The 20,525-nt window shown below is 41.4% G+C and overlaps 1 protein-coding gene across 1 annotated transcript; it reads left to right on the forward strand.

Moving 5' to 3' along the window:
* Positions 1-729: 729 nt before the first annotated feature.
* LOC106601794 (sterile alpha motif domain-containing protein 9-like) lies at positions 730-19,255 on the forward strand. Its single transcript, XM_045715589.1, has 3 exons — positions 730-802; positions 5,774-5,811; positions 14,270-19,255. Exons 2-3 carry the CDS (start codon positions 5,787-5,789, stop codon positions 18,856-18,858), a joined length of 4,614 nt encoding a protein of 1,537 aa, XP_045571545.1. The 5' UTR covers positions 730-802; positions 5,774-5,786; the 3' UTR covers positions 18,859-19,255.
* Positions 19,256-20,525: the final 1,270 nt, after the last annotated feature.

A 20,525-nucleotide genomic window follows, 5' to 3' on the forward strand; every position in this document is an offset into this window, starting at 1 on the left:
ATTGACTAATCAAATGGAATAGCCCCAAAAGTGCAGACCCCACATGCCCAAGATTTTAAATACTATCTGAACCCAGGTCTGGAAGGCACCTGAGTAATTGTTTACCATTGTAATGTGTTACCATTGTAATCTATAGCTGCGACCTGAAGACTAGCTCCACAAACGAATGCCTATCTCAGCAGGCTAACACAATGTTGTGGTGTGCAGGAGACCTGGGCTTCAACCCATCCTCTTAGTAACACCAGTAACCATCTGGTTACTCCCACCAGATTTTTCTACTAAAATAACCTTTTGTACTTTAATGAAAAGGGACTTCTTTTGAAGAGCCCTTATAGGCCTAATGCAATTGAAGAATGATCCAGGTGTTTCTTTAAGTTTCTATTTCCTGACGTTTCTTTCCTGAAGTTTCGATTTCCTGCTCAGCACAACCCCCATAGTTTCAGTGTTGTAACATTTAGCTGTTGCAACAGAATTAACTCATTAAGTACCATATCTGATTGGAGAAAAATACTTTATGACAATATGTATCAAACAGTTAAACATGTGTATGCACCAAGGATAAGATAGTTATGTTCATTATTATTCAATACATTGTCAGCCCCATAACATCACACTTACTATTTAAAAGTTAAAAAGGATGGACTTTATTCAAACGCGTGGGGGGCATTAGGACAAAGTGCATGTCTGTGTGGACTGCCCTTGCAGAAGACACACCCTGTTGCTATGCCCAGAAAATAAAAGCAACCACACTGTCAAGTAGTCACTTCATATGGTGAATACCACTTCAGCCGTCAGTTTCAAGGTGAGCAGTATGAAATGTACTTAAACATTGTGGAATATTTGTATTTTGTAAGAAGCTAATTCAATTCCATAATAATCATAAAGGCTTTTAAAAGTGCAATGTGTGTATGTTTAGTTGTGGATTCAAAAGTGTATAATTACTAAGGGCTACGATTATCACGATCTACGACGTTGCCATTAAACATTGCCATTTCATCTCTAGAATCTCTGTATAAAACCAATACATTTTAATGACTCAATATTTAACTTTATTCAGCTATTAAGAATGATATCTACATGAACTTTTAGTGAATAACATTTTGTTATGATTGCACAGAATTTAAGGTATTTATATATAACATTTAGAAACAAGAACTGGAATTGAATTGTTTATGTTTTGGAATCTGGACTCCCTGCAGGAATTATAGGGTGAGAAACACATGCAATTACATGTGTTTCAAACTTTTAAATTAAGTTCATATACTTCCTACTAATACTTCCAACTAATTTTAAAGAGGAAGTTCTGAGGTTCCTGGTTGAAGTGATTGTCAAAGCCGACAAACCGGTCTTTGAACAATTCTGCACTGAATATCAAATCAAATTAAATCAAAGTTTATTTGTCATGTGCGCCGAATACAACAGGTGTAGACCTTACAGTGAAATGCTTACTTACAAGTTCATGTATGAGGGTAGATAAACACTCATCTGAATCCCCGTTTACACCTTGTGCTAACATGTGGTTTTTGTGTTCCTATCAAGGTGACCCAATCACTTTCTGATCAAGGTTTCTTGTTTCTACACATGGTATTTTATATGTTTATTAACCAGCCACCTTGTTTACAGTGTGACTTGATTTCCTGATCCCTCCCTATATGCAAATTATTTAAAATAAATTGTTTCAAAATAATGATTATTTCATGTTAATACAAATAATGATGCCTTAGGTCAAAGGTGCCACCTGTCAATGATTTTAGAGGGGGGTATTATCAAATTATTTGTATAGCCCTTCTTATGTCAGCTGATATCCCAAAGTGCTGTACAGAATTCCAGCTTAAAACCCCAAACAGCAAGCAATGCAGGTGTAGAAGCACGGTGGCTAGGAAAAACTCCCTAGAAAGGCCAAAATCTAGGAAGAAACCTAGAGAGGAACCAGGCTATGAGGGGTGGCCAGTCCTCTTCTGGCTGTGCCGGGTAGAGATTATAACAGCACATGGCCAAGATGTTCAAATGTTCATAAATGACCAGCATGGTCAAATAATAATAATCATAGTAGTTGTCGAGGGTGCAACAAGTCAGTAACACAAGAGTAAGTGTCAGTTGGCTTTTTCATAGCCAATCTTTGAGAGTATCTCTACCGCTCCTGCTGTCTCTAGAGAGTTGAAAACAGCAGGTCTGGGACAGGTAGTGTCGTGGAAAATTGTCTTAAGAATAACACTTCTTACAAGAACTTGTAAATTCAATATAGACTTTAATACAGAGTAGTAAAGCCGAGCCGGTTCGCGGATAACAACTCCCTTCCTTAGGCCCCCGCTCTGCTTTTATGCATATACAATACATAGGTCCATCCTTTATGTAAATGAAGTAAAACCCCCTATGCGTTCTGCCACCTTTTTCTTTCAACCCAATGGATAACGCCCATATCTGCTTTTAGCTCTAACATAGTAGTGGCTGGATAACGCCCATATCTGCTTTTAGCTCTAACATAGTAGTGGCTAGACTCTCCTCATATGGATATGAAAATAATGCCTGCATTGCAGGCTTACGCTTGGCATATATTTAGTCATGGCCATACATTCAGCTTGCCTGGCCGTTGCGTGGTTCCTACTTGGGGATGTATGGCCACCTGTTATCTCCACTCAGGGCCTGCTGCCAGTCTCCTCTTTCGCTAGCTAATGTATTTCTATTTTTCCTTTCCTCAGCACGTCTACCTTTCTCCCACATAAATCCCTCCTCTGGGACTAATTAGTCCCAGATCTAACATGATTAAACTAGAGACAATAAGGATGGAAGCAAAATAATAGATACATAATAGACCTGATTAAAGTTAATATTCTTACTATGAATCTGAACAAGGCCTAAGTGAGCAAAAATAAAAGTTACAGACAACATTCCAAATTGAGACACTCTAACACGATTCTCCCTCGCGGACCCCTCTCTAACTGAAATTAAGCATGTATCCATCATTACTGCTAGAAGATTAAGGGCATGGTCCGTAGACACTTGTAACCGGAATACCTTCTGTTACCTAGCGTGTAATAAATGATCCTCATTTTAGGAAGGCAAAACTGGCTTGAATTTAAAAGAAAATGCATACATTTATATATGTATGAAAACCATAAAACAAACATAAAATACAACATACACTTAAAGTTTGTTCAAAGTCATACCAGAATTTACATCATAGGGGCACATTCCTCATTTCCACATATAGGGCAATCCTCTCTTTGGCACATTGCACAGAATAAGGGTTCAGGATGATGGTAATGTCCATCATTGTCTTCTTGGGAGCACTACTTGCAACGCCTGGGTTGCAGACATTTTTTGTGTACATGGACAAGCACTATCTCATCCGAATCGGGATCTTTGGCATACACAGGAAACCCACCAGGACGCCAATCATGGCACTCATAACCTCCCCCAAGAATTACCCCATGACGACAGTTAGGATTACCAAAAGGGCAATCAAGGGGTCTTCCAACAGCATTGCAAGGTTTTCCATACTTGTCCGTATAATGTCCAGGGTTACCAGGGACAGGATTGATTATGAGAGGTGGATCCAGTATATGTTCCTTAAACTTCTTTCTGACCCCCTCTTATGTCTAGGGTCTGCTCCATGTACTGACATCTGTTTAACAGTGGTTTTGACCACAAGTGATTTAACCAAAGGCACCACACAGCAAAATACAATGCCCAATGCCACTAGACCTCCACCCATCATAATGGCCAGCCTAGTAAACATAGCACCCTATTTTCCCAAAGCCAGGTCCAACCAATCCCAGGCATGAGAATCAAACCCAGCATTCGCCTTTACTTCTGCTCTTAACCCTTTAAGTTTATTCATAGCTAGGGAAAATGTTCCATTAGGTGCAGTGTTGTTGGGAATAAAAGTACAACAAGCATCTCCATACATTACACAAACTCCCCCCTTCTCTGCCAATAGCCAGTTGAGAGCTTCCCTATTCTGCCATGTCATCTGACTTGTGGCCTTTACCTGTTCTCCTAAGGCTGTCAAGGCAGAGTCAGTATAAATAATACATCTTTGTTGGTTATAGTATATATAATTAATCCACTCTAAGTTCTTATTGGGTGTTACCCACAAAAATATAGATTCAAATCCAGATTTAATCTCATCTCTGGCCTTAAACTCGTTGGGCACACCTCTGGGTTGTCCAATTGAATAAGGGTACACTCTAGGATCTGATTCATACTCCCTCCTAGTTCTAGTTTTAACATGTTCCTCCTGTGGTGTTTTGATGATGGTAAACTGTTGGACTGCTCTGACTAAAGCACATAATCCAGTCCATTCTTCAGGAATAACATTCAGAAGTTTGTTTTTCCCACACATCCAAAAGCTATCAGCAATACCTCTATCTTGGATTTTTAACATAGTAAGAGATGGTGCAACCTGAGTGATGTGGCCACACGAACCCCTCCTATTGGTAGTTAATCCTTTCTTATCAAATTTGCGAATCCCCGCAATCTCTAACACCCAGATAGTGTCACATTTAACAGTTGTGTTTCCTACGTTAATCCCACCAATACCATAGTTATAGAAACATTCATATTTTCCCTTCACCACAGTACTTTTGTCTATCTGAGGTCTAGTTAAATCAGTTTTAATGTTGTATGCAGCACATTCCTCTCTTTTTTCCCTATTCAATTGTTCATCAAGGGGACCGGGTGAGAGTCGAGAAGTCAATTGTGGGAAAAGTCCCTTGCCCTTCGGCCCTTGGAACGTCTCCCTCTTCTCTCCTTTGGGAAGTTTCTCCTCCTGCTGTTTGAGTAGTTTCTCCTTCGGCAGCTCCTGTTGGGCTCGTCTCTCCTTCAGTAGCTTCTGTTGGGATATTTTCTTCTTCAGTGGCTCCTGTAGGGGTAGTTCCTTCTTTAGTTTGTGGATCTCCCTCCTCTGATCCACCTGGCTCCCCATTTGGGTAGGCATCAATTCCAGGGAAGAATTGTTCCCATTCTCTGGGGTGTACTTCTGGGTCCCATTGTATTGGGCTTTCACCATAGATATCTTCCACAGTAGGCATATCACCAGGAGTATCAGGCATATCGTTTTCCCCCACCCTGGAGTCTCTGGTCCCACAGGTTTGAATATTGTTGGTTGGCCGGTTTCTTCTCCCGCCCTGTCTCTTCGTTTACTTCTTCTGAGAGCAGTTGGCGGTGTATCAGTTGTCTCTTGGCTTCCAATTGGCCTGTTAGCTTCCTGGCTTCCTTTTGGAGCCACGATTTCTTCCGCTGCTCCTTCTCCTGTCGCGCCCCCGTTTGGTGTATCAGCATCCTCAGCATCCTCTGGGTCCTCATTTCTATCTGGTTGTTTCCTCCTTTCTGTTGGGATCCTGGTGCAGTGGTTGAGATGATACCACGTCTTGCTTCCTTTCACCTGGACGGCTGTTGCTTAATCGAGTCAGCTTCCCTTCACACTGTTTGCCCCCCCCCCCTTGTACTGTCCTCTGTTCCTCAGAGCAGCTATGCTGTGGACCCTACTGATCTTCCGGCGCCGTTAGCAAAGCGGAGCGTTATTATCTGTAGGACAAATTTTTTGCAGTTCCCATTCGCTTAGTTATTTTAATCATCTACACCTGTCTAAAAATCTAAATGTGGACAAGATCAGGACACACGATGCATGTTAGCACCAGGTATAAACAGGGCTTGAATGATTTCATTGTAGGTCATTTGTCAAGGTAAAAAAAATAAGGCATATTGAGATCAGCGATTCATCTTTCACTTTTGCCTTGATAACCCTTCCTTTTATTTTCACCTCTCAAAGATGCCGAAATGAAATGACATGCAGTGTCTACAGGATGGGTAAGTCAGATACATCAAACTGTCAAATACTTTTATACTGTGTAGTTTTACAGAACATTGAATGAATATCTATCAGTGCAATTTGGATTCTGTTTCTGATCAATTCTATACTATAAGTAGAGATTGCCTAGATATGTTTAGCTCCAAGTTTCATCCATTTTAAATAATTGGCCAAAGTTTTATAATGACCTGGAATAAGAAAATAAAAAATGTGATGTGTCACAGTTCTTAAGCCTAGTCATGACATCTAATCAGAGAGGAATGGCTATTATCCATCATCTGATGAATGTTTAAATATAAATATGGTCATTCTTGAAATGAGGTGGCTTTTGCATCCCTCACTTTTGCCACCATGAAAAACACGTACACATTTCAAATAGATACACATCGTACATGTTTTTGTTTATATTAAACAATTTATCAGTGATAAAACATAATGCAAGTGCTTGTATGCATTGTTTAAAGTACTATAGGGCAAGCAAATTAGCTTGAGCCAGCAGTGATGAGTAGAGTTGTAGTGACATGGTTTGGGGATTTAGAGATATCTATTGATTTTGGATATACATTACCAGTCAAAAGTTTGGACACACCTACTCATTCAAGGGTTTTTCTTTATTTTTACTATTTTCTATATTGTAGAATAATAGTGAAGACATCAAACTATGAAATAACACATATGGAATCATGTAGTAACCAAAAACAAATCAACATATATTTTAGATTTTAAATTCTTCAAAGTAGCCACCCTTTGCCTTGATTACAGCTTTGCACACGCTTGGCATTCTCTCAACCAGCTTCATGAGGAATGCTTTTCCAACGGTCTTGAAGGAGTTCCCACATATGCTGAGCACTTGTTGGGTGCTTTTCCTTCACTCTGCGGTCCAACTCATCCCAAACCATCACAATTGGATTAATGTCGGGTGGTTGTGGAGGCCAGGTCATCTGATGCAGCAAACCATCACTCTCCTTCTTGGTCAAATAGCCCTTAACCTCTCTGGGCTAGGTGGGATGAAATCGTCCCACCTACGCAAAAGCCAGTGTAATCCCGTGGCGCGATTTTCAAATACCTTAGAAATGCTATTACTTCAATTTCTCAAACATATGACTATTTTACACCATTTTAAAGACAAGACTCTCGTTAATCTAACCACACTGTCCGATTTCAAAAAGGCTTTACAACGAAAGCAAAACATTAGATTATGTCAGCAGAGTACCCAGCCAGAAATAATCAGACACCCATTTTTCAAGCTAGCATATAATGTCACAAAAACCCAGAAGACAGCTAAATGCAGCACTAACCTTTGATGATCTTCATCAGATGACACACCTAGGACATTATGTTATACAATACATGCATGTTTTGTTCAATCAAGTTCATATTTATATCAAAAACCAGCTTTTTACATTAGCATGTGACGTTCAGAACTAGCATACCCCCCGCAAACCTCCGGTGAATTTACTAAATTACTCACGATAAACGTTCACAAAAAGCATAACAATTATTTTAAGAATTATAGATACAGAACTCCTCTATGCACTCGATATGTCCGATTTTAAAATAGCTTTTCGGTGAAAGCACATTTTGCAATATTCTCAGTAGATAGCCCGGCATCACAGGGCTAGCTATTTAGACACCCAGCAAGTTTAGCACTTACCAAAGTCAGACTTACTATAAGAAAAATGTTATTACCTTTGGTGTTCTTCGTCAGAATGCACTCCCAGGACTTCTACTTCAATAACAAATGTTGGTTTGGTTCAAAATAATCCATCGTTATATCCAAATAGCGGCGTTTTGTTCGTGCGTTCAAGACACTATCCGAAAGGGTAAATAAGGGTTACGAGCATGGCGCATTTCGTGACAAAAAATGTCTAAATATTCCATTACCGTACTTCGAAGCATGTCAACCGCTGTTTAAAATCCATTTTTATGCCTTTTTTCTCGTAAAAAAGCGATACTATTCCGACCGGGAATCTGCATTTAGGTAAACAGACGAAAGAAAATAAAGCATTCGGTCGACTCGGGCACGCGCCTAAGCCCATAGTACTCTGATCGGCCACTTGCCAAAAGCGATAATGTGTTTCAGCCAGAGGCTGCCTCGATATCGTTCAGCTTTTTCCCGGGCTCTGAGAGCCTATGGGAGCCGTAGGAAGTGTCACGTTAGAGCAAAGATCCTCAGTCTTCAATAAAAAGAGCCAAGATGAACAACAGCTTGTCAGACAGGCCACTTCCCATATAGAATCCTCTCAGGTTTTTGCCTGCCATATGAGTTCTGTTATACTCACAGACACCATTCAAACAGTTTTAGAAACTTTAGGGTGTTTTCTATCCAAAGCCAATAATTATATGCATATTCTAGTTACTGGGCAGGAGTAGTAACCAGATTAAATCGGGTACATTTTTTATCCGGCCGTGTCAATACTGCCCCCTACCCCCAACAGGCTAAGTACTCACAGAAATGCATAACACAAACAAACAAAGTAGATATGGTTACAAAGAAATGATAGGGCACATTCCCCTAGTGGGTATAGCAGAACTCATATGGCAGGCAAAAACCTGAGAGGATTCTATATGGGAAGTGGCCTGTCTGACAAGTTGTTGTTCATCTTGGCTCTTTTTATTGAAGACTGAGGATCTTTGCTCTAACGTGACACTTCCTACGGCTCCCATAGGCTCTCAGAGCCCGGGAAAAAGCTGAACGATATCGAGGCAGCCTCTGGCTGAAACACATTATCGCTTTTGGCAAGTGGCCGATCAGAGTACTATGGGTTTAGGCGCGTGCCCGAGTCGACCCCATGCTTTATTTTCTTTCGTCTGTTTACCTAAACGCAGATTCCCAGTCGGAATATTATCGCTTTTTTACGAGAAAAATGGCATAAAAATGGATTTTAAACAGCGGTTGACATGCTTCGAAGTACGGTAATGGAATATTTAGAATTTTTTTGTCACGAAATGCGCCATGCTCGTAACCCTTATTTACCTTTTCGGATAGTGTCTTGAACGCACGAACAAAACGCCGCTATTTGGATATAACTATGGATTATTTGGGACCAAACCAACATTTGTTATTGAAGTAGAAGTCCTGGGAGTGCATTCTGACGAAGAACACCAAAGGTAATAACATTTTTCTTATAGTAAATCTGACTTTGGTAAGTGCTAAACTTGCTGGGTGTCTAAATAGCTAGCCCTGTGATGCCGGGCTACCTACTTAGAATATTGCAAAATGTGCTTTCACCGAAAAGCTATTTTAAAATCGGACATATCGAGTGCATAGAGGAGTTCTGTATCTATAATTCTTAAAATAATTGTTATGCTTTTTGTGAACGTTTATGGTGAGTAATTTAGTAAATTCACCGGAAGTTTGCGGGGGTATGCTAGTTCTGAACGTCACCTGCTAATGTAAAAAGCTGGTTTTTGATATAAATATGAACTTGATTGAACAAAACATGCATGTATTGTATAACATAATGTCCTAGGTGTGTCATCTGATGAAGATCAAAGGTTAGTTGTCTTCTGGGTTTTTGTGACATTATCTGCTAGCTTGAAAAATGGGTGTCTGATTATTTCTGGCTGGGTACTCTGCTGACATAATCTAATGTTTTGCTTTCATTGTAAAGCCTTTTTGAAATCGGACAGTGTGGTTAGATTAACGAGAGTCTTGTCTTTAAAATGGTGTAAAATAGTCATATGTTTGAGAAATTGAAGTAATAGCATTTCTAAGGTATTTGAATAACGCGCCACAGGATTCCACTGGCTGTTACGTAGGTGGGACGATTTCGTCCCGCCGGCCCTGGAGAAGTTAGTTAGTAAATAAATGATTTTAAGACAATTGTTGTATGGATGACTCATAGTGAAGACTGGGTTCATACAGATAACCAACAATTTACGACGTTTGGAATGAGACTAACATGAGGTAAAGAATAATTCATTAATCAGAAGACTAAGTGATCAGATATTAAAATATCTGAAAGTTATATTAGGAAAATTATAACTTTGTAATCTGAATATTTTCCTTGGTGCCCCGACTTCCTAGTTAACTACAGTTACATGATTAAGTAGTTTAATCACGTAATAATAATTACAGAGGATTTTTGATAAAGATTAATCTTCAGTTTAATGATGCCAAAGACACGACACCAGCAAAGCACCTTCACACCATCACGCCTCCTACTTCATGCTTCACAGTGGGAACCACACATGCGGAGATCACCTACTCTGCGTCTCACAAAGACACGGCGGTTGGAACCAAAAATCTCAAATTTGGACTCATCAGACCAAAGGACAGATTTCTACCGGTCTAATGTCAATTTCTCTTGTTTCTTGGCCCTAGCAAATCTTTTTTAGTAGTGGTTTCTTTGCAGCAATTTGACCATGAAGGCCTGATTCACGCAGTCTCCTCTGAACACTTGATGTTGAGATGTGTCTGTTACTTGAACTCTGTGAAGCATTTATTTGGGCTGCAATTTCTGAGGTACAGTTAACTTTAATGAACTTATCTTCTGGAGCAGAGGTAACACTGCGTCTTCCTTTCCTGTGGCGGTCCTCATGAGAGTCAGTTTCATCATAGCACTTGATGGTTTTTGCGACTGCACTTGAAATTTTCCTGATTGACTGACCATCATGTCTTACAGTAATGATGGACTGCCGTTTCTCTTTGCTTATTTGAGATGTTCTTGCCATAATATGGACTTGGTCTTTTACCAAATAGGGCTATCTTCTGTATACCACCCCTACCTTGTCACAACACAACTGATTGGCTCAAACGCACTAAGAAGGAAAGAAATTCCACAAATTAACTTTTAACAAGACACACCTGTTAATTTAAATGCACTACCTTATGAAGCCGTTTGAGAGAATGCCAAGTGTGTGCAAAGCTGTCATCAAGGCAAAGGGTGGCTACTTTGAAGAATCTCAAGTATAAAATATATTTTGATTTGTTTAACACTTTTTTGGTGTTATGATTCCATATGTGTAATTCCATAGTTTAGATGTCTTCACTATTATTCTACAATGTAGAAAATAGTCAAAATAAAGAAAAACCCTTGAATGAGTAGGTGTGTCTAAACTTTTGACCGGTACTTTACACTACCGGTCAAAAGTTTTAGTACACCTACTCATTCAAGGGTTGGAACCAAAAATTTGGACTCCAGACCAAAAGACACATTTCCAACGGTCCAGTGTCCAAGGAAAATTATTAGCTAATCACACCCTTTTAACATGTCATACATTTGAGAATGATTTAGTCTGTCTGAAAAGAAGTGTTATTGGTTAATCATATCACTTTAACAAATTATTAAGTTAATGACCTTAGATTTGAGCATCTCTGGCCTTCATTTAAGAAAATCCTCAGTTACCTAAAATGTGTCATTGGTGTTACCGTCATTGGTGTTACATTACATTACATTTACATTTAAGTCATTTAGCAGACGCTCTTATCCAGAGCGACTTACAAATTGGTGGATTCACCTTATGATATCCAGTGGAACAACCACTTTACAATAGTGCATCTAAATCTTTTAAGGGGGGGGGGTTAGAAGGATTACTTTATCCTATCCTAGGTATTCCTTAAAGAGGTGGGGTTTCAGGTGTCTCCGGAAGGTGGTGATTGACTCCGCTGTCCTGGCCTCGTGAGGGAGCTTGTTCCACCATTGGGGTGCCAGAGCAGCGAACAGTTTTGACTGGGCTGAGCGGGAACTGTGCTTCCTCAGAGGTAGGGAGGCGAGCAGGCCAGAGGTGGATGAACGCAGTGCCCTTGTTTGGGTGTAGGGCCTGATCAGAGCCTGAAGGTACGGAGGTGCCGTTCCCCTCACAGCTCCGTAGGCAAGCACCATGGTCTTGTAGCGGATGCGAGCTTCAACAGGAAGCCAGTGGAGAGAGCGGAGGAGCGGGGTGACGTGAGAGAACTTGGGAAGGTTGAACACCAGACAGGCTGCGGCGTTCTGGATGAGTTGTAGGGGTTTAATGGCACAGGCAGGGAGCCCAGCCAACAGCGAGTTGCAGTAATCCAGACGGGAGATGACAAGTGCCTGGATTAGGACCTGCGCCGCTTCCTGTGTGAGGCAGGGTTGTACTCTGCGAATGTTGTAGAGCATGAACCTACAGGATCGGGTCACCGCCTTGATGTTAGTAGAGAACGACAGGGTGTTGTCCAGGGTCACGCCAAGGTTCTTAGCACTCTGGGAGGAGGACACAATGGAGTTGTCAACCGTGATGGCGAGATCATGGAACGGGCAGTCCTTCCCCGGGAGGAAGAGCAGCTCCGTCTTGCCGAGGTTCAGCTTGAGGTGGTGATCCGTCATCCACACTGATATGTCTGCCAGACATGCAGAGATGCGATTCGCCACCTGGTTATCAGAAGGGGGAAAGGAGAAGATTAATTGTGTGTCGTCTGCATAGCAATGATAGGAGAGACCATGTGAGGATATGACAGAGCCAAGTGACTTGGTGTATAGCGGAGACAGATTCTCGCCACGCCACCTGGTAGGAGCGACCTGTCAGGTAGGACGCAATCCAAGCGTGGGCCGCGCCGGAGATGCCCAACTCGGAGAGGGTGGAGAGGAGGATCTGATGGTTCACCGTATCAAAGGCAGCAGATAGGTCTAGGAGGATGAGAGCAGAGGAGAGAGAGTTAGCTTTAGCAGTGCGGAGAGCCTCCGTGACACAGAGAAGAGCAGTCTCAGTTGAATGACCAGCCTTGAAACCTGACTGATTTGGATCGAGAAGGTCATTCTGAGAGAGATAGCAGGAGAGCTTGCCAAGGACGGCACGTTCAAGAGTTTTGGAGAGAAAAGAAAGAAGGGATACTGGTCTGTAGTTGTTGACTTCGGAGGGATCAAGTGTAGGTTTTTTCAGAAGGGGTGCAACTCTCGCTCTCTTGAAGACGGAAGGGACGTAGCCAGTGGTCAAGGATGAGTTGATGAGCGAGGTGAGGTAAGGGAGAAGGTCTCCGGAAATGGTCTGGAGAAGAGAGGAGGGGATAGGGTCAAGCGGGCAGGTTGTTGGGCGGCCGGCCGTCACAAGACGTGAGATTTCATCTGGAGAGAGAGGGGAGAAAGAGGTCAAAGCACAGGGTAGGGCAGTGTGAGCAGGACCAGCGGTGTTGTTTGACTTAGCAAACGAGGATCGGATGTCGTCAACCTTCTTTTCAAAATGGTTGACGAAGTCATCCGCAGAGAGGGAGGAGGGGGGAGGATTCAGGAGGGAGGAGAAGGTGGCAAAGAGCTTCCTAGGGTTAGAGGCAGATGCTTGGAATTTAGAGTGGTAGAAAGTGGCTTTAGCAGCAGAGACAGAAGAGGAAAATGTAGAGAGGAGGGAGTGAAAGGACGCCAGGTCCGCAGGGAGGCGAGTTTTCCTCCATTTCCGCTCGGCTGCCCGGAGCCCTGTTCTGTGAGCTCGCAATGAGTCGTCGAGCCACGGAGCAGGAGGGGAGGACCGAGCCGGCCTGGAGGATAGGGGACATAGAGAATCAAAGGATGCAGAAAGGGAGGAGAGGAGGGTTGAGGAGGCAGAATCATGAGATAGGTTGGAGAAGGTTTGAGCAGAGGGAAGAGATGATAGGATGGAAGAGGAGAGAGTAGCGTGAGAGAGAGAGCGAAGGTTGGGACGGCGCAATACCATCCGAGTAGGGGCAGAGTGAGAAGTGTTGGATGAGAGCGAGAGGGAGAGGGAAAAGGATACAAGGTAGTGGTCGGAGACTTGGAGGGGAGTTGCAATGAGATTAGTGGACGAACAGCATCTAGTAAAGATGAGGTCAAGTGTATTGCCTGCCTTGTGAGTAGGGGGGGGAGGTGAGAGGGTGAGGTCAAAAGAGGAGAGGAGTGGAAAGAAGGAGGCAGAGAGGAATGAGTCAAAGGTAGACGTGGGGAGGTTAAAGTCACCCAGAACTGTGAGAGGTGAGCCATCCTCAGGAAAGGAACTTATCAAGACGTCAAGCTCATTGATGAACTCTCCAAGGGAACCTGGAGGGCGATAAATGATAAGGATGTTAAGCTTGAAAGGGCTGGTAACTGTGACAGCATGGAATTACGACTCCTACTGGTGGTATAATGTTATCATAATGGTAAAAAAAATCATTTTAAAGGCATCAAGCTGCCATATTAGTTGATTTAGAATGGGAAGATGTGCCCAAACACATTTAAACACATTTTTCCAAAATTCCATGTCCAAAGCCACCACAATTCTAGAATGACCCATGTACAATATGTACAACATTCCTTGGATAAAATGAATGCCTGATGGGAAATCTCAATCGAAAATGGTTATTAGTCTATGCTCAGGGTTGGGGTACATTCTAAAATCAGACATTAGGCACTGAATTGAAATTCAATTAATTATTTTCAATTAATTTATTGGATTTTAACTTCCTGAAATGACTAAATTTTCAATATGATTCACTCCAACCCAGGTGCAAATATTGATATACCATGAAGTCTTACATGGGGAGTATTCTTTTTTTTACAGAGTGGAACGAATTGCCATGTGGCAAATGGACAGAATCCCATGTGAGCTCCTGGTTAAAATCCATTGGAGTAAAAGAGAAGTACATTCTGAAACTGTACGAAGAGGAGGTAACAGGACCTTCACTAATGAAGCTGCAAAGAGAATATCTACGTGACACAATTGAAATGAAAGGTGGCCAAATTGAACTTCTGCTATCTAATCGTAATGATCTATTGAAGCCAAGACCACAGAAACTAAAAGCAGGCAGTAGCACACAGAGAGATACCAGAAATGATGAATCCAGTGCTGCATCCTCACAAGAGTCAAAAGACAAAGTTGAGAGGACCAGTGAAACAAGTGAAATAGGACCCATTTCCACAAGTGAAAATGAACAATCAGATGGCTCATCTTCTTCTCTAAGTAACTTCCATGCATTTGATGAACATGACAAAGACTTCCGATATGTCAAGCACAGAGTTCTTCCACCAGAGACTGGAATTGAAAACATGATTGTTCCATGCCATGAATACAAGTCACTGGAAATTGCCCACAAATTAGAACCACTGAAGCTTAGAGTCAAAGTCGCAAGTGAGGTAATCAGATTTGCTTGTGGGTGCATGAACATGCGAACCAATGGCACAATACACTTTGGGGTCATGGATAAGATTAAAGACAGCTACAAGCATGGTGAAATCATCGGAATACCAGTTGAAAACCAAAGTGACTTTGTGGATGCATTGGACTACATTGAAAACTGCTTCAAGGATTTAAACCACCATTCTGATGCCAGGAAATGCATAAGGAATCCAAAGTTTATTGAGGTAATTGACAAGGGGAGCAGTGGAGGAAACTGTATCATTGAATTTGACATTGTCCCAAAGGCAAGAGTGGTGAAAAACCAACTCTATAGTGTTACCATTCCAAAGTTCAGCGAGAAAACCAACAGAGTAATCTATGAGGAGAAAGCACCATACCACAGAGTAGGGGCCAATACACCCCGCATACCTAGTGAAGACTTAGTTCATTTCATTCAAGGACTGAAAGAGAAAGATCTACAGAGGGAAGAGGCAGAGTCTTCTACCAGTCAAACAACTGCAGACACTAGAGAGGATCTTGGGAGAAAATTGTCAATTCTCTTGACCTGTGGAAAAAAGTACATGGATGACACCTTGTCATTCATCATTGTGACAAATAAGTTTCAAGAAGAACATCTGAAGACTATCAACTTCTTAGTGCACATGAAAATCTTCTGTGTTTTTGACTTTGATCCAGACTCCAAAACATCTGGACTTTGTGGACAATATCGTGAGCACCATGCTGCTAACCTCCACTTTTTGCATGACTTTGCTATTGATCCTGGTCTAAGCACCACTGACTTCAAGAAGAACTTACAGCTATTTGATAGGACAAGCTGGATATTCTGCAATGGGCGGAATGATTACCATGGTGGAGAAGATCCTTGTGATGAAAAAACCTGGATCAGAACAAAGAAAAAACAACTGAAAAGGACTGTCTCTGTCATCTGCAATGAAATCCTTCCTAAAGGTTCATTTGTGGTCCTTTTCTTGCTCATGTCTCAGGTTGAACAGCCACTTGTTGATACATTTCACGAATTCTATGCAGAAATGAATGGCCACGAGGATTTGGCTATCATTTCAGAGTCCATAGAGAACTACAAGAAGTGGTCAAGTCACGCTCAAACATCTTGTGATTTGGAATCACTGGAACGAATCAGCATTGTTGGCATGCCAATGAGTCATGTAGATGCTACAATTCAAAGCATTCAGCTTTCCAATAAACAACTGACTCGACGCTTACCTGTGTTCAACAAAGGTCTGTGCTTCCTGAAGCCTATAGATGAAGACACGATGCTTTCTCTGGACATAGTCAGTGCTGATCAGTGTGAAGAAACAAACTTGGATGTAATGGGCAATGACCAAGTTAGTAACATTGAGAAGTATTTCTATCAAGGAGGGAAGATCAGCTGGATGCACTTGTGGCTTGCAGAAAATGTGAAGTGTGAAGAGGTCATTCAGAGAGACGCATACAAAGAAACAACCAAGATTTTAGAGGCCATTTTACAGGGTGATACAACAAATAGGTCCATTCAGAGTGTCAACATATGTCACCAACCTGGCAGTGGTGGAAGTACAGTCGCACATCAGATCCTCTGGAACTGTAGAACCAAACTCCGGTGTGCAGTGGTTAAGCAATCATACCTAATTGAAACTGTTTGTCAGCATTCAGTACGCCTCCGAGAATATGAAGAGAAAGACAAAAACCGTTGTCTCCCGGTGCTCTTGCTGCTGGATGACTGTAATGCAGAGTATGTAGATGAGCTCAGGCGAGAATTAGGTAATGCAATTGCAACCATGAAGATCAATGCTTCGGCATTATGTTTCATCCTTCTTATCTGCAAAAGATGCCACAACCCAGAAAAGATGACAAGAAATTCCCAGACAGTATCAGTGACACACAATCTGTCTAAACAGGAGAAGATTCTATTCAAAAAGAAACGGCAAGAACTGATGTCTGAACCTATTGAGTCCATTCTAGCTTTTGTACTCATGAGTGAGGGATTTCAGAAGAGTTACATTGAGGGCTTTGTGAAGAACCTACTGGAGGATATTGATCACTCATCTCTCACCACTCGCCTTATCCGATTTGTGGCCTTGCTGAACTGTCATGTTCAGAACTCCTACATATCTGTGTCACACTGTGAGGCCTCCCTGGGCTTAGGCATCCAAATAGATCGCTTCCGTTACCATACATTTGTGAATTCTCTAAGTGAACAGGCCAGACTTGTTTTCATACAACTGAGAGAAAGTACAACACACATTTCATCCATTAAAATGCACCCTCTCGTAGCAAGGGAAATTCTGGAACAGCTGTCTGCCATTCAGCCTCAAAGCTCCATCGCAAAGGATCTTCTCCTTGACAAGGTTCTGATGGATCATAGGTTTGGCAGGGATGAATTTCTGAAGTTCCTCCGAGATCTGCTCATCAGACGCAACAAAATAAGCAGAGGTGATCCTGATGACAGTTCGTTCTCTCCTTTGATTGAGCATGTCTGTAGAGAGAAGCCTGATGGCCTTCAAAAAGCAACTGGACTTTTAGAAGCAGCATATACCTGCTTTGGAAAGGATGCATTTGTTGCCCAGCAGCTAGCACGACTGCTTTATACGAACAAAAGTTTCATTGAGGCCCAGCGTTGGGCAGAGGAAGCAAAAGCGCGTTGTCCACATGATACTTTCATCCTTGACACGGAGGGGCAGGTATACAAAAAGTGGTTTTATGAACAACATGATGCTCTGGGGAAAGCTGAGAAACCGCCTGAAGAGGTATGTGAAATCATTGGTACAGCTCTGAAAGGAATTGCTGCCTTTCGTGCCTCTGAAAAAGCTCCCAAATCAGAGACAGTCAGTCTGAACAGCTCCTACTTTGGGGAAGTAGACGTTGGATGTCGGCTCCTTCAGCTCATATCCTCAGTGAATGTTTTTTCTACAAAAGATGGAAAATCTGAGCTTATGAGATACTTACTGACTGACGATATACCAGAAGCAGTTAGTAAACCCTGGAAGAAGTTTCATGGCCAGTTAAAAGGACTTAAAAAAAGTATTGAAAATGCTCTCGAGTGCATTTCTGAAGACCTAAGTTACTTTCGCACTGACATAAGTGAGGAAGAAGAGGAACTTGACACACGAGAACCTGAACAGGTAAACAATCCAAGGAAATGGCTTACAAGGAAAAGCGCTGTGTACGCTGGCTTTTTCTGTAATGTTGTTTCGCATGTAGACAGTCCAATGCCTGACTGTGCTGAAGATGTAATGGTCACTCCGTTCAAAAAACTAATGAAAATTTACGAGTTAGGAGGTGGGAATGTCACAACCATCCTCTCCCTGCTCTCTGACCACAAGACTGGGAGATGTGGCAAGAAGCTAGAGGAAATCATTTCCATGTATCCAGAGAACCCCAAAATGAAAGAACTTGACCAGACAGACCTGGTCAACTACATTTTCTCTCAGATAGCTCTTGCTTGTGCTATACCAGGTTCTCCAAAGCTAGTTGCGCTAACAAAACTTCAAGATCTCAGCATGAGATTTTACAGGGAAGGCAGCAAGTCAGCAAGTGCCTTCTTTTTGCTTTCAATCTTATTCTGGCCAGAGGACAATGAACCTAGCTCTGCAAAAAACAAAGAAGTCTTTATGTCAGCCATTGAGGACCTTCAAAGACTACGTCGGCTTAAAATGAAACCAAAAAAGAGCAGAATAATGACTCACTTCTTTCTTGGAAAGGAAAGGGGTCTGAACAGGATTGTTCATAGGAGTGCTATTGAAAAGCACATTAAGGGAAATCTCACGGAGAGAAGGCTCAAGTGGCTCGGTGGGGAGGTGTGGAAAACCCCACAGGTTGTCCAAATGCTGAAACGTGTTGAAGGATGGACAGAAAACGAGCATCTGTTTGTTCAAGGCAAAACCAAGGGAAGCAAGATCCGAGTCATCCCCTTGTATTCTGCCTCGTTACCAAATGCAAATGAAAACGTCACTTTTTACCTAGGATTCTCGTTCGATGGGGTGGTTGCTTTTGACATTAAAGTTCAGGAAGAGTAAGATATACTTCAACTTCATGTCCATATAAGCACAAAATGTGCTCCCAAAAGGTTTCTACTACATAGCGAAATGAGAGTAACCAAATTAATGTGATTTACATTTTCACTACTGTGAATGGTTAGCAGCTGATTAGGAACACTTTAGTAAATAATGTATTTGCAACATTTGAGAACTTGACAAGAAATACAAAGAGCAACATGTAAATACAATGGGAACCCTGGAACACAAACGGGGGTAGATGGTCCTGTTAAAATAAGCTGTATTAGGTAAATACAATGGGAACCCTGGAACACAAACAGAGGGTAGATGGTGCTGTTAGAATAAGCTGCATTATGTAAATAGTGAATAACGTTGTATGTATAATGATGATGTTGTAAATAAATACCTTTTAATTGTCTTCTTCTCCATATACATATATAAATGATGTCTTAAAATCCAGTATTCAATGCATAATACCCATATGTATTGTAATTGAAGTTAGTCAAATAAAACTATGAAATTTGTTAAAAGCCTGTCAGGTGAAGTATTTTTGTTACCAGTGCAAAGGACTTGTTGATCCTAAAACCTACTAATTTAGTCAAATGCAGTATGTTCGTTTCGCACACCTAATATAATGCTGAATAAACTAAAAGTAAAAGATACATATTATATTTTATGTAAAAGACACTGCAGATTAACAAAATGGACGCACCATGTTTGATAAAATCGGATTTGTCCCAACAAAATCTACATTTGTCATAAAGTACTATACAGTAGGCTTTCTTTGGCTTAGTTGTGTGTACTAGGTAGGTCTGTGAACAATTAGGCCTACTATGCTAATTAACAAATAACATAAATATTGTGGCTAATAATGAGTGCAAATAAATTAAAAACAACAGTGAAAACAAAGGCTCAGGGCTAATTAAATCAATAATTCACTGTACTGCAGCATCTTCTTGTTGCTATTTGACTAACACAACTACAAAAGTATACTTAAGAAAATATCATGCTAGCTAACATTTGTAAGGCTGCGTTTACACAGGCAGCCCAATTCTGATATTGTTTTTCACTTATTGGTCTTTTGACCAATCACATCAGATCTTTTCATACCAGATCTTTTTCAGAGCTGATCTGATTGGTCAAAAGACCAATAAGTGAAAAAAAATGGCAAAGTTGGCCTGCCTGTGCAGCCAAACTAGGTATGGGATTTCAATTATGTATAATTACCGTAAAACTTCAATGAATAGCCTGGGCGTTAATTTGTTTCAATCACTGACCACAACCAACGCTTAGTAGAGAATGGCTTCTATTTGAACTAGGCATCTATTTTCTTCCTAACCTTTTTCCTCCCCCAACCTTGCAGTCTCGCCCACTTCTGATCCACCTCAGACAAACGTTGAAGTTCGACCATTTGACTTCGCCATTCTCTCGCTCATTTTGTATCAATTCCAAAATGCCTGGCTGTTGCCACGCCCACATGTTTTGATCTGTGAATTTGATATCCTGTTTTCTTTTTGGTGGCGCTATGTTTAGCAACAATGACAGAATAAAGAAACAATTATAATAATATTCACATGACCGTGGGAATATCAGAGCTGTGTACATGGTAACCTTGAAACAATTCATTTAGACCCATTGTTTATTTGTTTTTATTTTCTGAAATGTGTGCCGATGCCCAGATTTGAGAC

The sequence above is a fragment of the Salmo salar genome, chromosome ssa03 (genome assembly GCF_905237065.1).
Source record: "Salmo salar chromosome ssa03, Ssal_v3.1, whole genome shotgun sequence".
Taxonomy (NCBI): Eukaryota; Metazoa; Chordata; class Actinopteri; order Salmoniformes; family Salmonidae; genus Salmo; species Salmo salar.